The sequence below is a fragment of the Rosa rugosa genome, chromosome 5, assembly GCF_958449725.1.
Source record: "Rosa rugosa chromosome 5, drRosRugo1.1, whole genome shotgun sequence".
NCBI classification, from domain to species: domain Eukaryota; kingdom Viridiplantae; phylum Streptophyta; class Magnoliopsida; order Rosales; family Rosaceae; genus Rosa; species Rosa rugosa.
In genome coordinates, this window is record NC_084824.1 from 41,521,593 (window position 1) to 41,542,652 (window position 21,060).

At 38.9% G+C, this 21,060-nt stretch overlaps 2 protein-coding genes across 3 annotated transcripts; one reads left to right on the forward strand and one right to left on the reverse strand.

Moving 5' to 3' along the window:
* Positions 1–8,022: 8,022 nt before the first annotated feature.
* LOC133712849 (uncharacterized) lies at positions 8,023–11,496 on the forward strand. The gene is made up of 3 exons (XM_062138970.1): positions 8,023–8,239; positions 8,347–8,535; positions 11,095–11,496. The coding sequence occupies exons 1-3, from the start codon at positions 8,088–8,090 to the stop codon at positions 11,342–11,344; spliced, it is 591 nt and encodes a 196-aa protein (XP_061994954.1). The 5' UTR covers positions 8,023–8,087; the 3' UTR covers positions 11,345–11,496.
* Positions 11,497–16,144: 4,648 nt separating this feature from the next.
* On the reverse strand, positions 16,145–20,133 carry LOC133710601 (nifU-like protein 3, chloroplastic). 2 transcript variants are annotated; one of them, XM_062136709.1, is made up of 4 exons: positions 19,849–20,133; positions 19,634–19,748; positions 16,605–16,903; positions 16,145–16,489 (listed from the first exon to the last, which is right to left on the reverse strand). In XM_062136709.1, exons 1-4 carry the CDS (start codon positions 19,945–19,947, stop codon positions 16,298–16,300), a joined length of 705 nt encoding a protein of 234 aa, XP_061992693.1. In that variant the 5' UTR covers positions 19,948–20,133; the 3' UTR covers positions 16,145–16,297. The 2 variants fall into 2 exon arrangements, with proteins under 2 accessions (XP_061992693.1, XP_061992692.1); XM_062136708.1 differs by having other exon boundaries at positions 19,634–19,751; positions 19,849–20,127.
* Between the last annotated feature and the right edge of the window lie 927 nt (positions 20,134–21,060).

Sequence of the window (21,060 nt, forward strand, 5' to 3'; positions counted from 1 at the left end):
ATTTTGATACTCGGTTTTGGGAAAGAAGCTGATGTTTATCTAGTATGTGTGTGTTGTTTTGAAATAAAAATCCAAACTTCTGTTTTGGAGTTCATTATTACTGATTACATGCATTTATGTTAGGTTGGGTTCATCATTATTCACGCAGCAACCACTCAATTTCAAGAGGAAAGGGCAAGGGAAAGCTTGGGGCAACTAGTAATGTGATAGATGTTTGAACTTTGTTCAATTCATTTAGTTATGCGCACATTTTCATTGAAGTGTCAGATTGTGGACATAATTGAGTAATAGATTATTAGATTATGCAGATTTCTTTGAGTTGCAGGATTGCAGCTTGCTTTGGTACTTTGGTCTATTTTGTTTAGCTTATTACATCATGTTTTTCTTCTTGTTTAGCTTTTAGTTGCAGCTTGCTTTGATACTTTGGCAGTTTGGTCTTCTTTGAGTTGCAGCTTGCTTTAATGGAAAAGTAGAAATGCAAAACAGAGAAATTGCAGGGAATTTTTTTTTTCGGGATGTCCCGGTACCGTTCGGGTTCGGGATGGTCGGGATCAATTCTCAAAAAGTGCCATAACCGTACCGTCCCGTCCCGAGTTTTATTTCCGGGTCCGGGATCGGGATCACCACAATTTCGTCCCGTACCGTCCCATGCCCAGCCCTACTAAACAAGGAGAATATGGTGTCACGCAACTGAATCCATTAAAATATCCTCAATCCCTTATATGCTTCATAGTTGAAGATAGAAGACGGTGGTGTCATGAAGTATTTTGTTGTTGTCGTCAGTGGCAGATTCATGACTTTATTCCTATGGAAGTATAATCCTTACATAAACTCAGTGAAGGGAGATAGTGGAGGCGAAAATCATTAAGATTTGGGGATATTGATTTTGATACTTGATAGATAAAGAAATATAAAAAAAAAGAAAAATTTCAGTTTAGCACTCTGATGTTTGACCTCGACATCATGTCAGTCCTTGCGGTTTTAATTTAATCAGTAACACCCTTGAGGTCTCAATTTCGATCAGCCGTGCCCAAAATTTCGTCAGCCTTCCAAATTGGACGTTAAATGATGAGCTGGCTCCGACAAACCCAGCAAGTGGGCCCACATGAAGGGGTAAATTCCTAATGTGTCCCTAATGGTTCGCAACTTCGCATCAGCCGTCCTTAACTCCTCATTCTCCGCTGTTGTCTTCTTCTTCCTCTTCTCCTTCATCGCACTCTCTTCATCCTCCTCCTCATCATCTACAATGGTCACCATAGCCCGCACTATGCACCATCTGGTAGTGGAGGCCATCGACGGCGGCATCAAACAGCTTTTCAATCCTCCTTCGTCAAGCCCGAGATTCCAGTCACCACGCCCTCTTATACGGCCTCCTCCACCGCATCCAAACTCCAACGCCGACACCACTATACCACTATCTTCAACCTAGAAGGAAAAAGTATGGGTTAATTTGAAATGGGGAGTACGGTTCCAGTGTAGCACTACAATATGAGATCGCCGCCGCCCAATTCCTTCATCGACTCCTCTCTACACGACCTCAACGCTGTCGGTTCCCACTCCACCAAGCTCGAATCAAATGGACCGTCGATTCCCTCAACCCATAAAGTAATTCGACCCGACCGCCGGCTATGAATCCCAGCACAAACCCACCACCACCTACCCTCTACCTCCTGCGACTGCCACTCGAAAGAGAATTTCTGGCTTTTGCCAGTCATGCCTCTGCGAACGACTCGCCGTTTTGCACCCCTCAACCACCTCTGCTTCCTCCTTGTCCAGAAAACCACTGACTTCCTCCACCGTCGTCGCTGCAATTAAGGCCATTTTTATACCCAGGGCTGGAGAAACGACTCTGATCAAGGGCTGGATAAGTCTAGGGCTTGAAGTCATCGGAGGAGGAGATGGACCAGGATCGGCGGGAGAGAGAGGCAGAGAGGGCGTCATTGGTGGAGGAGGTGAGAGCGGCATCAGGCTTGAGCGAGGCGGAGACACGTGTGGAAGTGAATATGAGGGTGGAGGTTTGGGCGGAGAGACGGCGAGAGAGTGAAGGCGGCGATCTGCATTTTCGAGGCTCAGACGTCGAGATCTTAGCGCTGGAGAGAGAGTGAGAGTGAGAAAGAGAGAGAAGAGCCTCGAAGAGTCCGTTGAGGCAGAGAGAGAGAGGAATTGGTTGGTTGGGTTGGTGGAGCGAAGTGTGTATTTGTAAAAATGGAAAATGGGAAATTAAAAATAGGAAACGAAAAAAAAATGTGTTTGAAATGACCTTTTTAGCCCCAAAAGTGGGCCTCTCCGTCAAAGTTAACGTTCAAATTGGATGGCACAGTAAAAATTGGACATGGCTGATCGAAATTGAGACTTTGGAGATGTTGCTGGTTAAATTGAAACCGCAATGACTGACATGATGTTGAGGTCAAACATCAGGGTGCTGAAGTGAAAATTTTCCATTAAAAAATTTAGTGAGGGCAACAGCCCCCCTAAAATCTATATAGGCCCGGCAATGGTTGTTGTTGTTGTTTTTTTTTTTTTCTTCATCAACATAGTTATCTTGCATACATATGAGCTGTTTTTGGAAAAGAAGTTTGGTAATAATCGTAATATTATATGTAATGTCAGTAACATATATGGTTTTGAAGAATAAAAGTAATGTCCTCGCCATTATAAGTAATTATTATTGTACAAAATAATTGTTGGTTAGTTTTTTTTTTTTTCGTTTTATTGAAAGATGTCGATCTCTATTTTTTTTTTTTTTTAACCAAACCCCAAGTCGGGTATCCATAGGTATATTCATCTAAACCCAGAATAGGCTGTTACATACCCTTCCGCTGTCATTTAAGGACATAGACAGACAAGAAGGTAGTGGCAGTACCCACAGTGGTACATAGAAATAGACCTACTCATTAGATATTCATGTGCATAGATATAGCGGAGATCCTCCTTTGGTACTACTCCAGAGGCGCTAGAGATACATAGAGTGCACATAACGTGCATTAGCTTCCTAATACAAGGAATTATTGTAATTAAACTAACTAAAAACATAGAGATGGGCCTAGGGCAAAAACATCAAATCAAACAGGCATGACATTTTTTTTTTGTTTTTGGAGATTTGGGATCTAGTGTATGTATTTTCTTAACGGTGACTCAGTGTAGTCATACTGATAACTTCATTTCCACTCAAAAATGACAATTCTTAGGTTCATCCTTAGGGTGAATACCCATTATCAATTAACATACTGTTACTTAATAAATTTATACAGTCCATATCTTAAATTAGCCTTTAAAAATCATCTCTATAAAAAATCAATCTAATCAGAAATCGTTTAATTATCCAATTGAATCAAACAAATAGATGGTTCTAACAACACTTACTACTATTGTCACGCCCCGAATTTTGAATAAAGAAAATTCAAATCCGAAACGCGAGAACAAACACAAGAAAACACATATAGAAAATTTTTCATTTAAACTAAGCAACAAACAAACTGAACTCACAATGTCAATACCGACTCGTTCTTTAGAGTCACATATTACATTACAGATAGTTTACAAATCAAACTGAATGACAATTCAATAAGTAAACACACCCACCACAACTCACTACCCAGCGGAAGACTTAAAACTAAGAGCACCCTTCCACTTCCACGCCATCGAACGTACACCTCAGCTTTGATAATGATCACTCGATAATCAAACCTGCACAAAAACCCCTATACCATAGAATAGTGCACTGGGAATGAACAAAAAAAACCCGGTAAGCTTTTCAGCACGTATGAGTAAACTCAATTAAAGTAACTCACGTCACTCATGCTTATAATTTCTCAGCTCGTGAGATAATTAAGGCAACAATATTTAATTCCACAAAACACAACCAAACATCAAGTTCATATCATATCATATCTTCACAACGACAAATCACACTCACTTCCCTTCAACATAAAGCATTTGTTAAAATAATGACCTCACAACTCATTTCCCAATCACTACAGATCACAACCCACAACAGTACCCACAATAAGAATTAAGCAAAATCAGTAATCCCTGCATAGAAACTTAGTTCAGGAGATCACATGAAAACAAACAAAAGAAATCAAATAAATCCCTGCATAGAGTTTAGTTCAGGAATTTACATTAAAAAAAATAATACAAAAAGCGGTAATCCCTGCATATAACTTAGTTCAGGAGATTACATTAAAACAAACAATTCAAAAGACAGTAATCCCTGCATATGAATTAGTTCCGAAGATTACAATTAAATCAACAATAGAATTCATAGAAATCCAAATCTCACGTAAACACAAACGAAAACCCCAAAAACCTTCCCTGAACTAGGACAGACTCGAGCTCAACTGAATCGTAACCTGTCACCTCTGTCGAGGTTCAACCTTACGACCAAACTTCAGACCCTTCAACCCTCAGAATAGAAATCCAGGTTACCACTGTAACCTTCAAACTTCAGACCCTTCGGTCCTCAGAATAGAAATCCAGGTTACCACTGTAACCTTGAAACTTCAGACCTTTCGGTCCTCAGAATAGAAATCCAGGTTACCACTGTAACCTTCAAACTTCAGACCTTTCGGTCCTCAGAATAAAACCTTTTAAGGAAATCCCACACGACTCACAATGTCACATCACATTTTCAATTCACTCTTTCAACAATATAACCATCAAACATATACATATCACAACGCCACTCCATCCATATATATATATTCCACGTAAATATATAAATAAATAAATATATATATATATATATATATACGTAGTCATTCACGCAGGAATGACCACTAATACCAACTATAGTTTTATAAATTAACTACTCGAAAATCATTTTATATCAAAACATTGTTTTAACTTACCCATGAACCGTTGTCAATCAAGTTCATATATTTTAAAACAAATAATTTATTTTGATAAATGATTTTGCATGCTAACAATAAAATATACTAAAATAAAACATAACTAATTTATCAACCGAAACACCGTGAGATTTACTCACCTCCAAATCCTGCTGCGTCTTCTCTAACATCCAAGATACGATTCACAATCGTCCGCCAACTCAAACCATCAATCACCTAACCAAATCAAGGCCACACTCAATACAACACAAAGCACACAATTCACAAAACACAATTATACGACGATCCAACAGTCGGATCCTCATCCGAGACCATCCAACGTCTTCGGAACACTTCTACGATCAACAAATCAAAACTACAAGTCGATCGGACGGCCAAATCCTCACGGATCGAAAACCGAAACGAATCGAAAACCCTAAAACCCTAACATGCATCAACTTTCTCCAAAATAACCTTATAATATATCAAAACGACCGTATCGATGTGTAGATGCATAAACTGAAAACAGAACACAAAAATATGGTCTGACGCGCTGCTACGCCCCGCCACAAGCGATGGGTCAGCAGGCGGTCAACGGCGGTGGTCAACGCTGAGTCAACCACCTTCGATGCAAAAGTCGTCAACTATAAACATGTTCCAAAATGAAGAGATGAGCCACCTTCATACCTGGAGCTAAGTGAGATTCGGTCTAGATCGTCCTAGATAAAGCTTGGAAGTTGGATCAATCTTGGTCGTCTGATCACGTTTCCAAATTCAACCAGAGCCGTCGAAAGCTTCACACCTTGATCTTTTGCTCCACACACCAAATCGTGATGCAAGGCCTATATGGGGATGATCAGCAGGAAGAGGACATTCAAAAACCGTGAAGAAATCGGCCGGGAAGTCGTCGGAGATCGGAAAACCGGTCGGATCCCGAATGCATAAACTTTGGGCGCTCCGATCCGCTATTTCCGGCGAACCACGGCGCAAACCACCACCACAAGGCGGCTCACGATGCTGGTCTGAATGTTCCTTGCCTTGTCCCGTCGTCGGAGGTGGCCGGAGGAGAGAGAATGAGTCGGGTCGGGAACCGGGTTTCGTCTCGGGTCGGGTCGCGCGGAGGAGAGAGAACATAGAGAATTCTGGGGGAGAAAATGAGATTTTCGGAACTTTTGGGATTTATGAAAAAATCCGGAATTTTCTTATATTTATAGAAATTTCCCCAAATTTCAATCGCTCATAACTTTCTCATACGAACTCCGATTTCCGCGTTCCACATGTCCACGAACTCGTATCGACGCGCTCTACAACTTTCGTGAAGGAAGTTTTCGGAAAAACCCAACGTATAAAAGTCAACCCTTGCCACCCCCCCCTAAAACCATATTCTTCGAATAAATATTCATCCGAAACAGTTCTGCTCCATCCTTGAACCACGAACTAGTACAAACAAACACTTTATTAATCCCAGGAAACATTTAGGAATTAATAACAAATTTTCGAGATCTTATAATTATTATGATGAACCGTCCATGTATTTCATAGAAATGAATAACTAAAAGGTCTTTAATTTGATTGATTTTTTACAAAATTAATCTTTGTATTACGTTATACAATATGAATGATTGGATTATAAAATTACAAAGTTATTATAAAGTTATTATGCGTTAATCGCAATAGAGGGTGAATATATTCATTCACCTAAAGAGTGAACTTAAGAAATGTCCAAAAGAAGGGTCCTTGACCCAAAACACCAAAATAAGCAAAAATTATCCCACTTACCCCAACACTAGGTTTTTGTTCCCACATACACAATTTAACAATAAATGACCATTTTACCCTCAAATCAATTAAAGAATTACAATCACTGCCATCAACATCAATCTCTCTCCTCCCGATCTGAAACTCTCTCTCTCTGAAACTCCCTCCCTCTCTCCCCCCTCCCTGCAAAGCCTCGACGCCAACTGCGCCTACTACTAGACCTGGGCCGCCCACCACAGCATCGTCACTAGCGCCTGGCTCGCCCAGGCCTAGGCCGCCGTCGGAGCTTGGAGTTTTCTTCGCAGCTAGCGTCATAGGTGGCCTAGCTTTTCTCCGGCGACAAAGAAACATGACGGAGACTACACAACGTAAGATCAGAGCTTTCTCCTGCGTCTCCATATTAAGATCCATTTCTCCTCGTCACTTTGATCTGCGTCTCCATATTCGGATCCAAATCCGAAGCTTCACACGCCAGTAGTTCCGTCAGGGTTTTGCTCCGGGTCGAGCCCGGATGCCGTCATTCAGGCAATATTTTTTTTGGGTGCCCAAATCATTTTTTTTTTCTCGTAAAATGGGGGCAAAAAGGCCAAAAAATAAAAAAAGAAGAAGAAGTTCTATTGGAGGGCAATAAAGGCCTGTTGGGGGCAATACTAGTTTATTAAAAGTCTATTGGGGGGCAATAGATTTTTTGAATTAATGTAATCTCCTCGTTTTTTTTTTTTTTCAATCAAAGTTGTATTTATCTAATTTTAGGAAAATTAGTTCCCATTTCGGTGATCGAAACGTCTATTGCCCCCAATAGACCTCTATTGTCCCTCTATTAGGGGCAATGGACGTCTATTGGGGCAATAAACATTTCCAGTGACCTATGAGATCTCTGACGACCTCTTTGGGGACTTCCGGTGAGGTTTTCAAGAAAATCCGGTCGGCGGCGGCCGGTGATCGGAATCCGGCAAAGTTGGCCAGATTCAAGCGGGGCGGCTGGTGATCGGAATCCGGCGACCAGCGACCAGTGATCGGAATCCGACGACCGGTGACGGGGCTCCGGCGAAGTCTCATATGGTTTCTCTCTCTCTCTAAATAACACATGGCTGAGGGTAAAATGATATTAAAAAATAAAAAAACTTTATGGGGTATCAGGGAAGACTTCCTTAGAGTGTTTTAGATAATGGGGAATTAAAAAAACTTAATGGGGTAAGTGGGAAAAAAATCTTTAAAAATAGGGTAGATGGACAAAAACCCAAAAGAATACTTCATTTTTAAATTAAAAAAAAAAAAAAACTTCATTTGCTGATCGTAATTTGGGCTTTGGCTAAACGATTTAATTGATACTCAAAAATTGTTGACAATGCGACCCAAAATGTGCTCAATCTTCTTATTATCATGCCACGTGGTGGTGCTGCAATCATTGAAAAGGATGAACAGTAGTGTTAGAAAAGAAGTCTTAACAGCAAAAACAGAAAGAACTGACAATTTTCAGAGCCCAGAAAACTGGTAACCATGTCTGTGGCCTCATCCCAACAGAGCTTTCTTGCAAACGCTCTCATTCCACAAACCCACAAACCTAAAACCAAGTTCTTCACTTCACCAAACACCATCTCATGCAAAAGAAGCTCCTCATCAGATGATGATGATCAGAAAGGTCTTTCCAGGTACTTGTATACTAAAAGTGGTTGGTTTGTTGAACTGGGTTTTTGTTTCTCAAGCTTGATTCTTGTTCTAGTTACTGTTTAATTTGATATGATTTTATGTTATGTAGTAATGAAATTCCCAGAAAGAATGAGAACCAATTTGCAAAGTTGGCAATGGTGACATTGGCAGCTGGTGTGTTGACTCTGGGCTCTGTTCATGATGCTTCAGCTGCCAAGAGTGGTGGCAGAGTAGGTGGACAGGCGTTCCGGTCTTCGGCTCCTCGGCCTTCCTCCCCTAGGATCAATAACAATTCCAGGTAAATAAATACTATGCAAGTTTGGATATGACTATTTCAGTGATTTAATTGGGCCAAATGGTTGTGATGATTAAAAGAGTATGCCTAGTATTGGTGGTAGAGGCTTACTAATGTTATGGCTTGATATGCTAGCTATTGAGCAGAGATGAGAGTTTCAGTTTCTTGAGTTGGAAAATGGGAGTGTCCCAAAGCAATCTTTATAATTGTAATATCCAGTTTGTTTTTGTAATTAGATGTTGATCCACTAACTGGTAGTCTAATTTGGTAGTGTTTTTTATGCTTTTACCAAGGCTATAGGCATTGTTGGTGGTTTACACATTCTAATGAGCTATTGATAAGCTGTGAAATAAGTTCATCTGCTACTGGAGAATCCAATGCTTTAGGCTTTACTGTGGTAACTTTTATTGAATTTTAGCCCTGTATCAGAAGGGATTGCTCTTAAACTTTTCAAGTTCAGTAATTATAATTGGCTTCTACTGAAGAATCTTTGAATATCCATTGAAGTACTAAGGGCTTCTTTTTCAGGTCAAAAAAGAATAAGAAGATAGGTTTTGTGTGTAACAATCACCTTGAGTTTCAGTCATTAGTACTATTACCCTCAGATAATCAACATTGTTGGATTGTTTACTGTTTCCCAAATCAGTTGAGCTTTAATGTCCGGTCATTGTCTAACATGGTTTATAAACTTCTATTCAACCTCCAACTCCCATCCGCTGCATTTTCATAGTGCAAGATTAGAGGTGTTGTGTGGGACTTGTATGTTTCTCTGCTCTAAATGAAGGATGTGTCTGCAAATATGTTAGCTGACAATGCATTGTCAGAATGCTAACCCATTCATTAACATTTAAAGCTTCAAGTGTTCAGTGGTTCACAAAGGCACTCAGCTCTTGGAGGACCATATTCATTAATGTTTAAGATACAAACCCTGTCAGAAGTTGTAGACTAGTACATAATTTTAATTCTCTTAAGACTTATCTTCCCATATGACTTGAGTTCTAGGAACTGCATAAGAACTTAACCTCAAGGTTATGAGTGTCTTTCAAAAGGATTGGCATCTACAATTTTGCATGTTATTAGAAGTCAGCGATTCATTAGTTTTTATCATTTTCCATTGATTCGACCCTGGACCTACAAAATAAAACATTTTCAATTTAGTACATATATCTTAGACCTTCACTCAGAGATTATGGAACTATCAAAACACAGTATTTGATCATCTAGCAGGGGCATCAACGGTATAAAGAGAAAAGATTAGTAAGAGGCTATTGTTGTTGATGTTGTTTTTTTTTTTTTTTCCTAACCAACTGAGAAGCTAGTTAACAGTGATGTACTATATGTAGATGATTAGTTATATTTATGCCCTGAAGAAAATGTGCCAAAAGATGTTGGTAATTGAGATTATTGCCTACTATTGATTACCAGGTTGGTTGTTGAAGCTAGTGATATGAAGTATTTACTATTGATATAATGGTCTAGAGAAAACAAGAGTTTCATTGATCAGTACATTTTTTTTTTTTTTTTTTTTTGAGTTTTGTTTCTTAATTGATCCATTAATTGATGGTCAGTTTGATAGGGATTTTAAGGCTTCTGAGACATAGGTTAGTTACAAATTCTAATGAGCTATAGATAAGATGTGAAACAAGTTCTTCTGTCCAAGATTTTAGACCTTAACTGCCACAAATGTAATTGACTTGACTTAAATTAGTCCTATACCAGAAGGGATTGCTCCTGAACTTTTCACAGTTCTTAATTCAAATTGGCCTTTTGAAGAATTTTTCAGTACTAGTAAAGTACTGATAAGAGAAGTGATTACCTTGAGGACTGAGGGCTTCTTTTTCTGGTTCAAAGGGAAAATCATGATAGGTCTGATGTGGAACAATCACTTTGGTTTTCAGTTATTAATATTATTACCCTGAGATGATAAACGTATTGGATTATTAACCAGTTCCTAAGCACTTGAGCTTTTGTATACAATCATTGTCTAACATGGTATCAAAGCTTTTGTTCGACCTCTCATCCCCATCCACTGCATCAATATGCATATTGCACGATCCTAGGCAGTATCTGGCATTTATATGTTTGTATAATCTGAAGAAGGATTTGACTGCTGACACGTTAGTTGGTATATATTGTCCGATTGCTATTCCAATTCCTTAACTCTTTCAGTGTTCAGTAGTTCAAAAAGTTACTAAGCACTTGGAGGACCAAATTCTTTAATCTTTAAGATACAAACCCTCTCACAAGTTGTGGACTAGTGTATAGCTTTATTAGGACTCAGCATTTCTCTGAAGACATATGTTCCAATATACAACTTGGGTTCTAGTAATTGTTTAAGAACATAATCTTGAGGTTATGAATATGATTCAAGAGGACTTGCATCTACAATTTCGGAATTAGATATCTGTTGTTAGTTACGAGACTTTCATATTCTCACAGCAGAGGATGAGATCAAGTGATCAACCATCTTTTGCCATCTGAATGTAATCTATAATTTTATATAATATTTTGACATGATCCTTGGATTGCTGACTTGTTTTTGTAATCTGTACAATTTTGTAGGACCAATATTTACATCAATCCTCCTATTGCTCCGCCATTAGTCGGTGGTTATGGATATGGTTATGGATCACCATTCTTTGGTGGGTGGGGTTGGTCTCCATTTTCATTTTTCGCCCCAGGTCCTGGTGTTGCCGTTGGCATTGGTGGCGGCTTCCAACTGTTAGCTATTGCTGTGTTTCTTGGTGCAATTGCTGCCGTGGCAAGGAGATTCAACGCTTCAAGAGACGAAGAAGATGATGATTACTATTAAAAGATTACTTATATTGTTAGCATCCAGTGAACAGTAAATGTTGTACTTTAGTGGCTACGATACATTTTGAGTAGCCATCCTGCTGGTAAATATAGTAGCATCATGTAATCTTTATTTTCCACGGTTATTAATGTAACATAATCATTTAGATATGTATGTGTGGGTGTAATTTGTCGTCACCTCTTGACAGGCGACCCCAGACACTTCCAATCAGGGTTTAGTGTTTAGGATCCAATTCTTAGACCTTTGTCTGGCTTTGTGTGAGGGGCATCTTTTGGCTTTGCAGAAATGGCTTCATTAAAATTGATGCGGATGGGGACTTAAAGCTCCTAATAGATTGCAATTTAGGGAAACAATCGGTTCGGGCCTTTTCAAAACTGGAAACCGACAGAAACCGATTCCAAACGGGCCGGTTCGGTCTTCGGGCTTTTCGGGCCCAAAATCCAGTTTCCCAGCTCTGAGCAAAATATTCACAAAATTCGGTAAGAGGCGAGGTTTGAACCCCCGACCTCTTACACGAAAGCGTTACTCCCAACCACTTGAGCACAAGATGCTCTCATCATTTTATGTGCAAAGTTTATATTTATTTTGTCCTAGGCAACTTTTCTTGGTGGTGGAGACCACAGCTTTTCTTTTCTTTTCTTCCACCCGGTCCTTTCTTTTCTTCTCCTTGGTAGCTGCAACAACTTTTCTTTTCTTTAATGCTTTGGGAAGTGAGGCACCAACGTGGAGACAAAGATGGAGACAAATATTCTTTATTTCCTTCTTCTAAAAAAACAAATACTACACCTTTCACTTTTTGATTCCACTTACCACAAACCCATGTGAACAACTCAAGAAATATGGCCGACATCATTTGATTATTCTTTCTTTCCTTCTTCTTCATCTTCTACACGGCTACACCTTTCTCTTCCTAGTCTCAAAAGCTCAAAGCCAGTCAAGGCCATGAAAAAATCTCATCTCAGATCCTTAGGGCAAGTTCACCCGTTGGGTCACCAGGTCACCCACTATTCACTACTTTTTAGTGTTAATTTCGTGCCCTGGGTCACGAGCACAGTGTATTTCGTGCCCAGGGTCACGAGCACAGTGTATTTCGTGACCCAGAGAATGAAAATATACACTAAAAAGCAGTGAATAGTAGGTGACCCGGTGACCCAACGGGTGAACTTGCTCTTATAAAACTACTCGTTTTTCATTTCCCACAATTCAATTTCCATTTCTCCACCCAAATAATCCAAAACCCACAACTTTGCTTCTAAAGTTTCCATCTTTTGGTTCTTGCTAATGGAGTTCGGAGACGGAGAGTGGCGGAGGAGATGGTAATGGACTCGAGAGAGAGAGAGAGAGGTACTGAGAAGGAGATTTGAGCTAGTAATTTTTTCTTGGTTTCTTTCCTTCTGCAAAGTCTGAACTTTGAAATGGGGTTGAATCACCTGAATGGTTTAGGGTTTTAATCTGGGTTTTCAGAAATGGGGGAAGAACACGATATCCTTCGGGGCTGAGATGGTTTTGAGAGAGAGGGAGGCTGAGATCGGTTCGGGTTCGGGCTTTCGGTCTCCATATATTTGAAACCCGAGACCGAACCGATAAAATACATTCGGATCGGGCTTTGCACCGAACCGATAATTTTCATATCAAAACCGAACCAAATCGGGCTTTTTTGCTCAGTTCGGGTTGGGTCCTCGGTCTTTCGGGTTTGGACGCCCAGCCCTAGATTGCATTGTGGGGAAGTGTACTAGTGTAGTGTTCCATGAAGGGCTTCCTCTATTATCAGATATTTCTCAAACATTTCTTCCGGAAAGTTTATTTTCTTGCAAATTCCTTGCCTGGGGCATTCACTTCACCCTAAATTTTCTTGAGAAATTGTTAGTGCTGGTAAGAGAAATGATCAATTTGAGGACGGAGGGTTTTTTTTTTCAGGTGGGGAAAAGGTCTGATGTGTAGCAATCACTTTGGTTTTGAGTCATTTTTAGTTACTATTTCATTTAGATGATTCACATGTTTGAGCCCAAAAGTAATTTTGGTTGGATCCTTAGAAGTATTCAGTGTTATCGGGCCGATACCTACGGCCCAAAAATGAGTCTACTATGGTTCTGGGTTACAGCTTCGCTCATGCCGGAATTTATAAGGAAAACGAGCCCTTATGCGATTCGAGTATTGAAGACCAAATAGGAATCTATCATTCAATAATCCTTCTACAGCAAGGAATTACCGAAACTCTAGGTATATATACCAGGTTTCAAGAGAAACACACTGCACACAATCATTCAACTAATCGCACAGATTATCAAAGCCTCCCCGAGAGCAACCTCAACGCATGTTGAACCCAGAGATAGTCAAGGACCGTCTTGATGCCGAGATCGTCGAGGACCGTCTCGATGTAGAGAAGCTAGGGTAATGCCTTAGCAACCTTTGTGTTTTCTCCTCCTTCCCAGTTATTTCTCTACTTAGTATACAAAACCAAGTATCGATATTGTGGCGCAATAGATCACAACCAAAGTTCTTATCCATAAGGCATAGAAAAGAACCTTGTGACGAGGTTGGTACTCTCCTCGTCCACAAGCTTGAAGAGAAGTCAGGTCCGGGACAGCCAGCTCCAGACGATTTGCACCCCACGGTGCTGGCACGCCGCGCATCACAAGCAAAAGAGCCTGTTTGCTAGCCAAACTAGGTCGTAGCCAAACATCACCATTACTGGTTTGAGTCATACAATCATATGCTAGTTAATGAGCAGACCAGAGAATTTCAGATCAATGCATTTTTAGTGGGTTTTTGGTTTCATAAGTAGATGTTGATCCATTAATTGGTTGTCAAATTTGAATATTTGATAATCTTTTTTTGACACAGGCAAGTTACAAATTCTAAAGAGCTAGATAAGCTGTGAAACAAGTTCTTCTGCTACTTTTAGGCTTTTCTGTGGCAAATGTAATTACTTTAAGCTAAACAATCTTCTGGTACCAAAAAGGCACGATCTTGAACTTTCCAAGTTCTGTTTTTGATTCAAATTGGTCTCTAGTAAAGAAGTTTTGAAAATTTATATAAGCACTGGTAAGAGAAATTATCAACTTGAAGACCGAGGGCTTCTTTTCAGGTTGAAACAGAAATGCAAGATAGGTCTGATGTGCATCAATCACTTTGGTTATGATTTATTATTACTATTACTTTTGCGTGATCAGCATGATTGGATTGTTTACTGGTTCTCAAGTATTTAAGCTTTTCCTTGAGATCTCATCCCCATCAGCTGCATTTTCATAAGGCAAGATTGTAGGCGGTGTGCTGCACTTGCGTATTTGTATGCTTAAATGGATGCGCCTCCTGAATGTCAGTTGATATGCCTTGTCAGATTTCTTGCTAAATGTTTAACAACTAAAGCTTTGAGTATTCAGTGGTCAATTGACAAAGTGACACAGCAGTTGGAGAACCAAGTTCTTTATCTTCAATATACAAATTTCTCTCAGGAGTCTTCCCATATATGAATTGGGTTCTGGGAATGGTTCCACCTTGTGTTCTAGGTAGGAAAGATGTTTAATGGGAATTGCCATTCAAGTGTAGATGATTATACTTATCCCCTAAAGAAAATGTGCCAAACAACTGTCTATTCTCTGCATCACAAATTTACAATAGATTTACATTTGATGGCAATATTTATCATTCTACCAGCTGCATGCACAACCACAATAACAGGTTCTTTCCATCAACTTTTGAGTTTGAGAACCACTAACTGACATGACCCCAGCTGCTGGTGCACTTAACCAAACTTTGATGATGTCTTCTTTGATCTCTACAAGATCCAGGATTCTGCCTGTTCCAGCCAGATATATGGCCTAATATCAGATGGAGCTGAAAACTGAGCTCTACAACAAACCCTTTGCATGGCATTGGTGAAGAAGATTCTACATATGATCGGATATTCAGATTCATTGGATATTTTGATTTATCTAACATTGTTGACGTTTTCCTCATCGAGCTCAAGACCCTGTAGTTTCTAAACCACAACAAGGCAATCTGTCTCATCTAGTAGTTATAGTAGTAGTAGTAGCAGTAGTAGTACGTTCCCTCCATCTGCCATCCGACCATAGAGGAGTAAAAATTAGAGAAGCATGAAAATTGATATATACTCATAAATACCTGGTTGTTTTCTTTAAGTAGATTCGTGATGAAAGCCAACAGTGTCTGCTACAGAATTGACCTCTGAGAAAAGAAGTTTTCTTGGAAGAAAATCCACTGGCAACTACGATCGAGTTCTACACACAAAACGAAAACCCCAAAAAATTTAGAACTAATGAGCTAAGAGAAGTTAGTTGCACAAAAAAGAATGAATTAATGAAACTGAGAATTAGTGTTAACCTTAAATGATAAATGAGATGTTTAAAATCTAACTTTTCATTCGGTGGGAGGGTACGGTCAATTTTCATTTTTCACCTGAGTGTTGCAGTGTGGCATTGGTGGTGGCTTCCAACCTTTAACTAGTGCCGTGTTTCTTTGTTGCCATTGCTGCAGTTGCAAGGAGGTTTAACAGATTACGAGACAAAGAAGATGATGATTACTATTACCGGAGAGCTTATATTTACTATGATATAAAATCAGCAGTTCATGTTCGTCAGGCTACAAGACATATGAGGAGCCATCCTGTTCTACTATAGAATAGCATTATCACCATTATGTAATAATATTCCACGGTTTCTGTTGTAACATGTACATACTGTAGGTAATCGTGAGATTTTAGTTTCTCTACCGTTCAAGTTTCAAGTCTCCCAGACATTTCTTCTCAAAAAAAAAAAAAAAAAAGTCTCCCAGACATTGACCAAAGAAAAAACTTGATATTATGTTTGTATGTTATAGAGAAGCTAGTTACTAAAATGTACTATATTCAGGTTTGGATGATGGGTATGTGCCCAACAATCCATTCTCTGCATCACAAATTCACAATAAATATACATTTGAGGTCTTCTATCATTCTATCAGCTGCACAGCTGCTATTACAGGTATTTTTTCTCTCAGTTTCTGAGTTAGAGCAACACGAACTGTCATGACCCCAGCTGCTGGTCCACTTAACCGAACTTTGACAATGTAGTCTTTGATCTCTAAAAGCTCCAGAATTCCACCTCCTGTGCCAGCCAGATATGGCCTAATCTCGGCAAGAAGCTGAAAAGATGGAAGCTGAACATTAGGCTTTAAAACAAACATTGCATGGACTATGTGAAGATGATATAGATATATTTGCATGTTAGGATTTGTTGGATTTTAATATTTGTCTAACCATTTCGACATTTTCCTCATTGAGCTCAAGGCCCGTCTCAGTGTCCAGAATCTGCTCCACTTCCATAATCTCTGGTATTTTATCACGCAGGCGAGTTTCGATTCCCATCTTTAGTGTCATAGTCGAGCTTGGACATGATCCACAAGCTCCTTGTAGTTTTAATACCACAACAAGGCCATCTATCTCATGTAGTGCCACATTCCCTCCATCTGCCATCAAACCAGGTCGTACCTCATCCAATACTCTCTCCACATTTTGTTCGGTTAAAGGAAGAACACAGTTTGGTGAAACAACATGCCCTGCATAATGAATGATGAAGTACTTCTAATTATGGAAAAGGGGGCTAACCTGGAAGTCATAAATTCTATTCATTTAAATCATTATCACAAGTTCTTTATTGGTTCATGTATCAGTAATGGTTTATAAATCCTTGGGTTCATGTAAGAGTTCATTAGTTATCTAGTATTCATGTATCAGTGTATTAGACTTCTTCTACAGCAACATATTAATATAATGGTGGTTTGTCTTACTTGGTCATTCCCAAATTTTATTATAAATCCATCCATGTTCTTTCCTAGGAGAGTTTCCTATTTCCTTACAAACTTATACATCTAGATGCACTACCACTTTGCACCAGTTAAATGAAAGAAAAGAAGTCAATTTAACTGCATGTATATTCATATTAATAGATTGCATTTAGAATCTTGGACGAAATAGAGATGGATATCATCATCTGATTTGGATCCTTTGTATTCCTTCCATTCTTGAAATGAAAATACATGAGTTCCTAAAAAGTACATGCCGAGATGAAGTTATCAGACCCTATACATAATCACAGCATTGGTAATGATTTTTCCCTTTCAGTGTTCCAAACTTCCAATGTTGTCAAGGTTGACATTTTGAGAATGTTATCTTCTTCCACATTGACATATCGCGTCTCATGGATGCCGTCAATCCTGACTAGTTTCTTACAACGACAACTTGGCATGCACTTCCATTGCAACTGAAACAAAGACCATTACCCTTACCCTTGCTTCTCTGCTCCATCCGATCCATTGTCAGTTACCTCACTGAGTTTGTTGGCTGATGTTATGGATTTGTAGGTATCCTAGTTGAGAAAGGTATTTGTATATGTGAACCAAAACAATTGCAGCTGGATAGGTCGATAGTATTTATCTACCTCTTTCATTCATTTCAAGCATCTCTATTGGAAAGATATGCTACCTATTACTAAATTCCAATCCTATGAAATCTAAATGCATCCTTATGATTTTAGTAAAGCACCTGTATTTGAAGAGATGAGGTAGAGAACCAGAAATTAAAACTTAAATGTCATGTTTCATGATGCAACTCTCATCAAGCAATCCTTTAAGATCGTAGTTTTATTAATTTTCTTCCATAGAAAGCAATGATACATAATGCTTTTGAATTGAAATGTATATCCAGTCCTTTATGAAATCAAACGGATATCCAATCACCATTACACCAGTTGCTAGGGCTTTTCGTAAGAGTAAACTACACTTTACTCTTGTATAGCTTGGGTGAATCTTCAATTTGATCCATGAAGCTTAAATTTGATCAGTGTACAACCTAAAGCTTGCACATTGTTGATCAGAATGCTAAGTGAACCCAATTGAAGCCAGGCAGATATGATCTGACTGACTCATGAACACGTTTGACAATAATTTAACATTTCGCAAACGTGGACACCCTGGGCTATACATTGATCAAATTCAAACATTAGAGAACAAATTAAAATTTGACTCAAATGAATGAATTAGGTTGCATTCAGAATCTTAGAATAAATAGGAGAGGATGTCATCACTGGATTTGGATTCTGAACCTGTATTGCTTTCATTCTTGAAAATAAGTTGCAGGAATTTCCTAACAAAAAATTCTAGTGGGACATCTGACAGCAATATAGTGTAAGAGCGGGGAATAAGGGTAGTTGTTTTAATTGTGACAGTTAGTACAAGCCAAGATATCATTGTCAGTCTATTCCTAATCACTGCAATGTAACAGTTTCTTCCCTATTTATGTTGCCTAGTAGGCGAGGGTGATTTTAGAGAATGTCAACTTCTTGATCTATGTTGACATATCATGTCCTCTCGCTCCAAGCTCCTTTATTCCTCACACCAATATCTTAGCCTGACCATTTCATCACAATTGACATGAAAGACCCTTGGCACCTTACCGTTACTCTGTGTTTTTCCATCTGAGCCATTTTCTGTTACCTCACTGAAACTGTTGGCTAATGTTATGGGATATATGGATTTCCTAGACAACTTATGCCTCCATGTAGGTCACCGCAAACCAATTGCAGTTGAATTGGTGGAAATATGCATCTACCTTTTTTATTCATCTTAAGCATGTCTAGTTGTCTACTGGTAAATTATTCTAGCTATTACTAAGATTTCAATGCCATGAAATCTAAATGCAGCCTTAAGAACAGAGATTAAAGCTTCAATATCATGTTTCATGCTGTAACTCACATCAGCCAAGCCTTTACGATTTTAAGTTTTATTATTTTTCTTCCCTACATGTTTTCAAAACAACGATACATGATGCTCTTTCAATTGTTTCTGTAGAATTGAAACATAAATCCAATCCCAATTCACACCAGCTGGGGTAGGAATTTTCTAAGGATTTACCATCCTTGTACTGTTCCTTAAATTAAAATCAATTACAGTTTGCACTCACATAGCTTAAATCTTCAGTTTGATCCCTGATGTTTCGATTTGATCAATGTACAACCTAAAGCTTGTAAATTGTTGACAAATATAAATACAATTTCCTTGACTCACGATCAAATTAGACAAAGGTTTAACATATTTAGAATGTGAAAACATTAGGTATACATATATCAAATTCAAACATTAGGGAACAAACTAAAATTTGACTCGAACAATAAGGGTCAGTGCAAAGTGTAATTGTCACACAAGTAAAGTTCTTTCCCATTGGACAGAAACAGCAGAAAATCAGGACTAAGAATTCGAGAAACATTAACATTGATATATACTCCTAAATACCTGGTTGTTTTCTTCGAGCAGGTTTGCAGTAAAACCCAACAAAATGTCTGCTACAGAACTGACCTCTGAGAAAACAAGTTTGGTTTGAAGAAAATCCACTGGCATCTACAACTGACTTCTACACGCAACAAAGAAAACCCATAATAATGAGCTAAGAGATATTGTAGTTGTACATTGAAAGAGGGAATCAATGAAACTGAGGAATCAGTGTTAACCTTGATGAGTGAGAAATGAGAAGTTGAAGTTCTCTCAGATGATGGGTTAAACAGAGCACTGGTCGTTTTTGTTGTCTTTGGTGAGAATGCACCCACCATTGAATTCAGACAACTGGAAGCTTTCTTCTTCTCAATTGCTTTCTGGTTATTGGAGAGACAGAGTGATGGGGGGAATTTTGATAGAGAGAACCAATATTTGATTGGCTGCTAATAATAGACAAACTAGAATAGAACACACCATTCTGTATTTCTGTGGATAGAAATGCGCAAGCTGCACTTTTGCTAAACGCACAAACCCTGCAGTTTCACTACGTGTATATATATACATGTAGAGTTATGTAACTACGGTCGTGAAAATCAACATGAAGAAAGCCCCATATCAAAAAAATAATTTAGGAGCCAATCATGCTCATCCTCTTTGCGCTAGTAGAGTTCGATTGTTTGAACAATTGTGAGGTGAGCATCATAAGCTCTAAACTCAACCATCAGTCAGTCAAATCTCACCGGCTTGCGAGCCTTGATTTACCCGTTACAAGAGTTGTAAGGCCAATTCGTGTGACCGAGGTTTGCCTTCTATTTTCACTCATGTACACAAACTTCAAGGTTAATTTGGAAGAGGATTTATTCTCAATAACAAAAAAAAAATAATAATAATAATTCACATCAGGCTACTCGGAACACCTATCATCACTGGACCAAAGATTTATGGGATAATTTCATCTAAGTCCAAAACACACACCGTATCCGTTTCAAAAAAAAAAAAAAAAACTCACACTCCGTATTGCATGTAGTCTAGATGAATTTTTTAGTTAATCGCGGTCTTATGCTCAGCTGCCACATTGGATGTATTTCCTTTTCTAATTTGCCGACTCAACACTTATATTTTCTATTCTTTTTATACCCTTATTTAATATCTTTTGCACAAAAAATAGTAAAAATCAATATATTAACTGTGATTCTAAATTATTGCAATATGCTTTATTGTAAAATTAGCAAATTTAATATATTAACGGATCGATTTGGCTGGGATTTCCTCAACAATGCGGATGGAGGCATGGCCGACCTGGGACTGACTTCCGACGATTGGAGGATTGTTAGGCGACGGGGAGGTGCAACCATCAATGGCTTGGTTTTGATGGTGATGGCTTGATCTTGGCCGGGGAATTGGGTATCAGGTCGGGCTCCAATGAGGTGGTTGCAGGGGCTTTTTTC

Excerpts from the sequence above, each read along its gene's own strand:
- LOC133712849 (XM_062138970.1), top strand. The coding sequence starts at position 8,088 with ATGTCTGTGGCCTCATCCCAACAGAGCTTTCTTGCAAACGCTCTCATT. Across the intron at positions 8,240-8,346 it reads GATCAGAAAGGTCTTTCCAG|TAATGAAATTCCCAGAAAGA; the intron begins GTACTTGTATAC and ends TATGTTATGTAG. Across the intron at positions 8,536-11,094 it reads AGGATCAATAACAATTCCAG|GACCAATATTTACATCAATC; the intron begins GTAAATAAATAC and ends ACAATTTTGTAG.
- LOC133710601 (XM_062136708.1), bottom strand. The coding sequence starts at position 19,947 with ATGGTGGGTGCATTCTCACCAAAGACAACAAAAACGACCAGTGCTCTG. Across the intron at positions 19,752-19,848 it reads CTCATTTCTCACTCATCAAG|AAGTCAGTTGTAGATGCCAG; the intron begins GTTAACACTGAT and ends TGTTGCGTGTAG. Across the intron at positions 16,904-19,633 it reads TGCTCGAAGAAAACAACCAG|GGCATGTTGTTTCACCAAAC; the intron begins GTATTTAGGAGT and ends TTCATTATGCAG.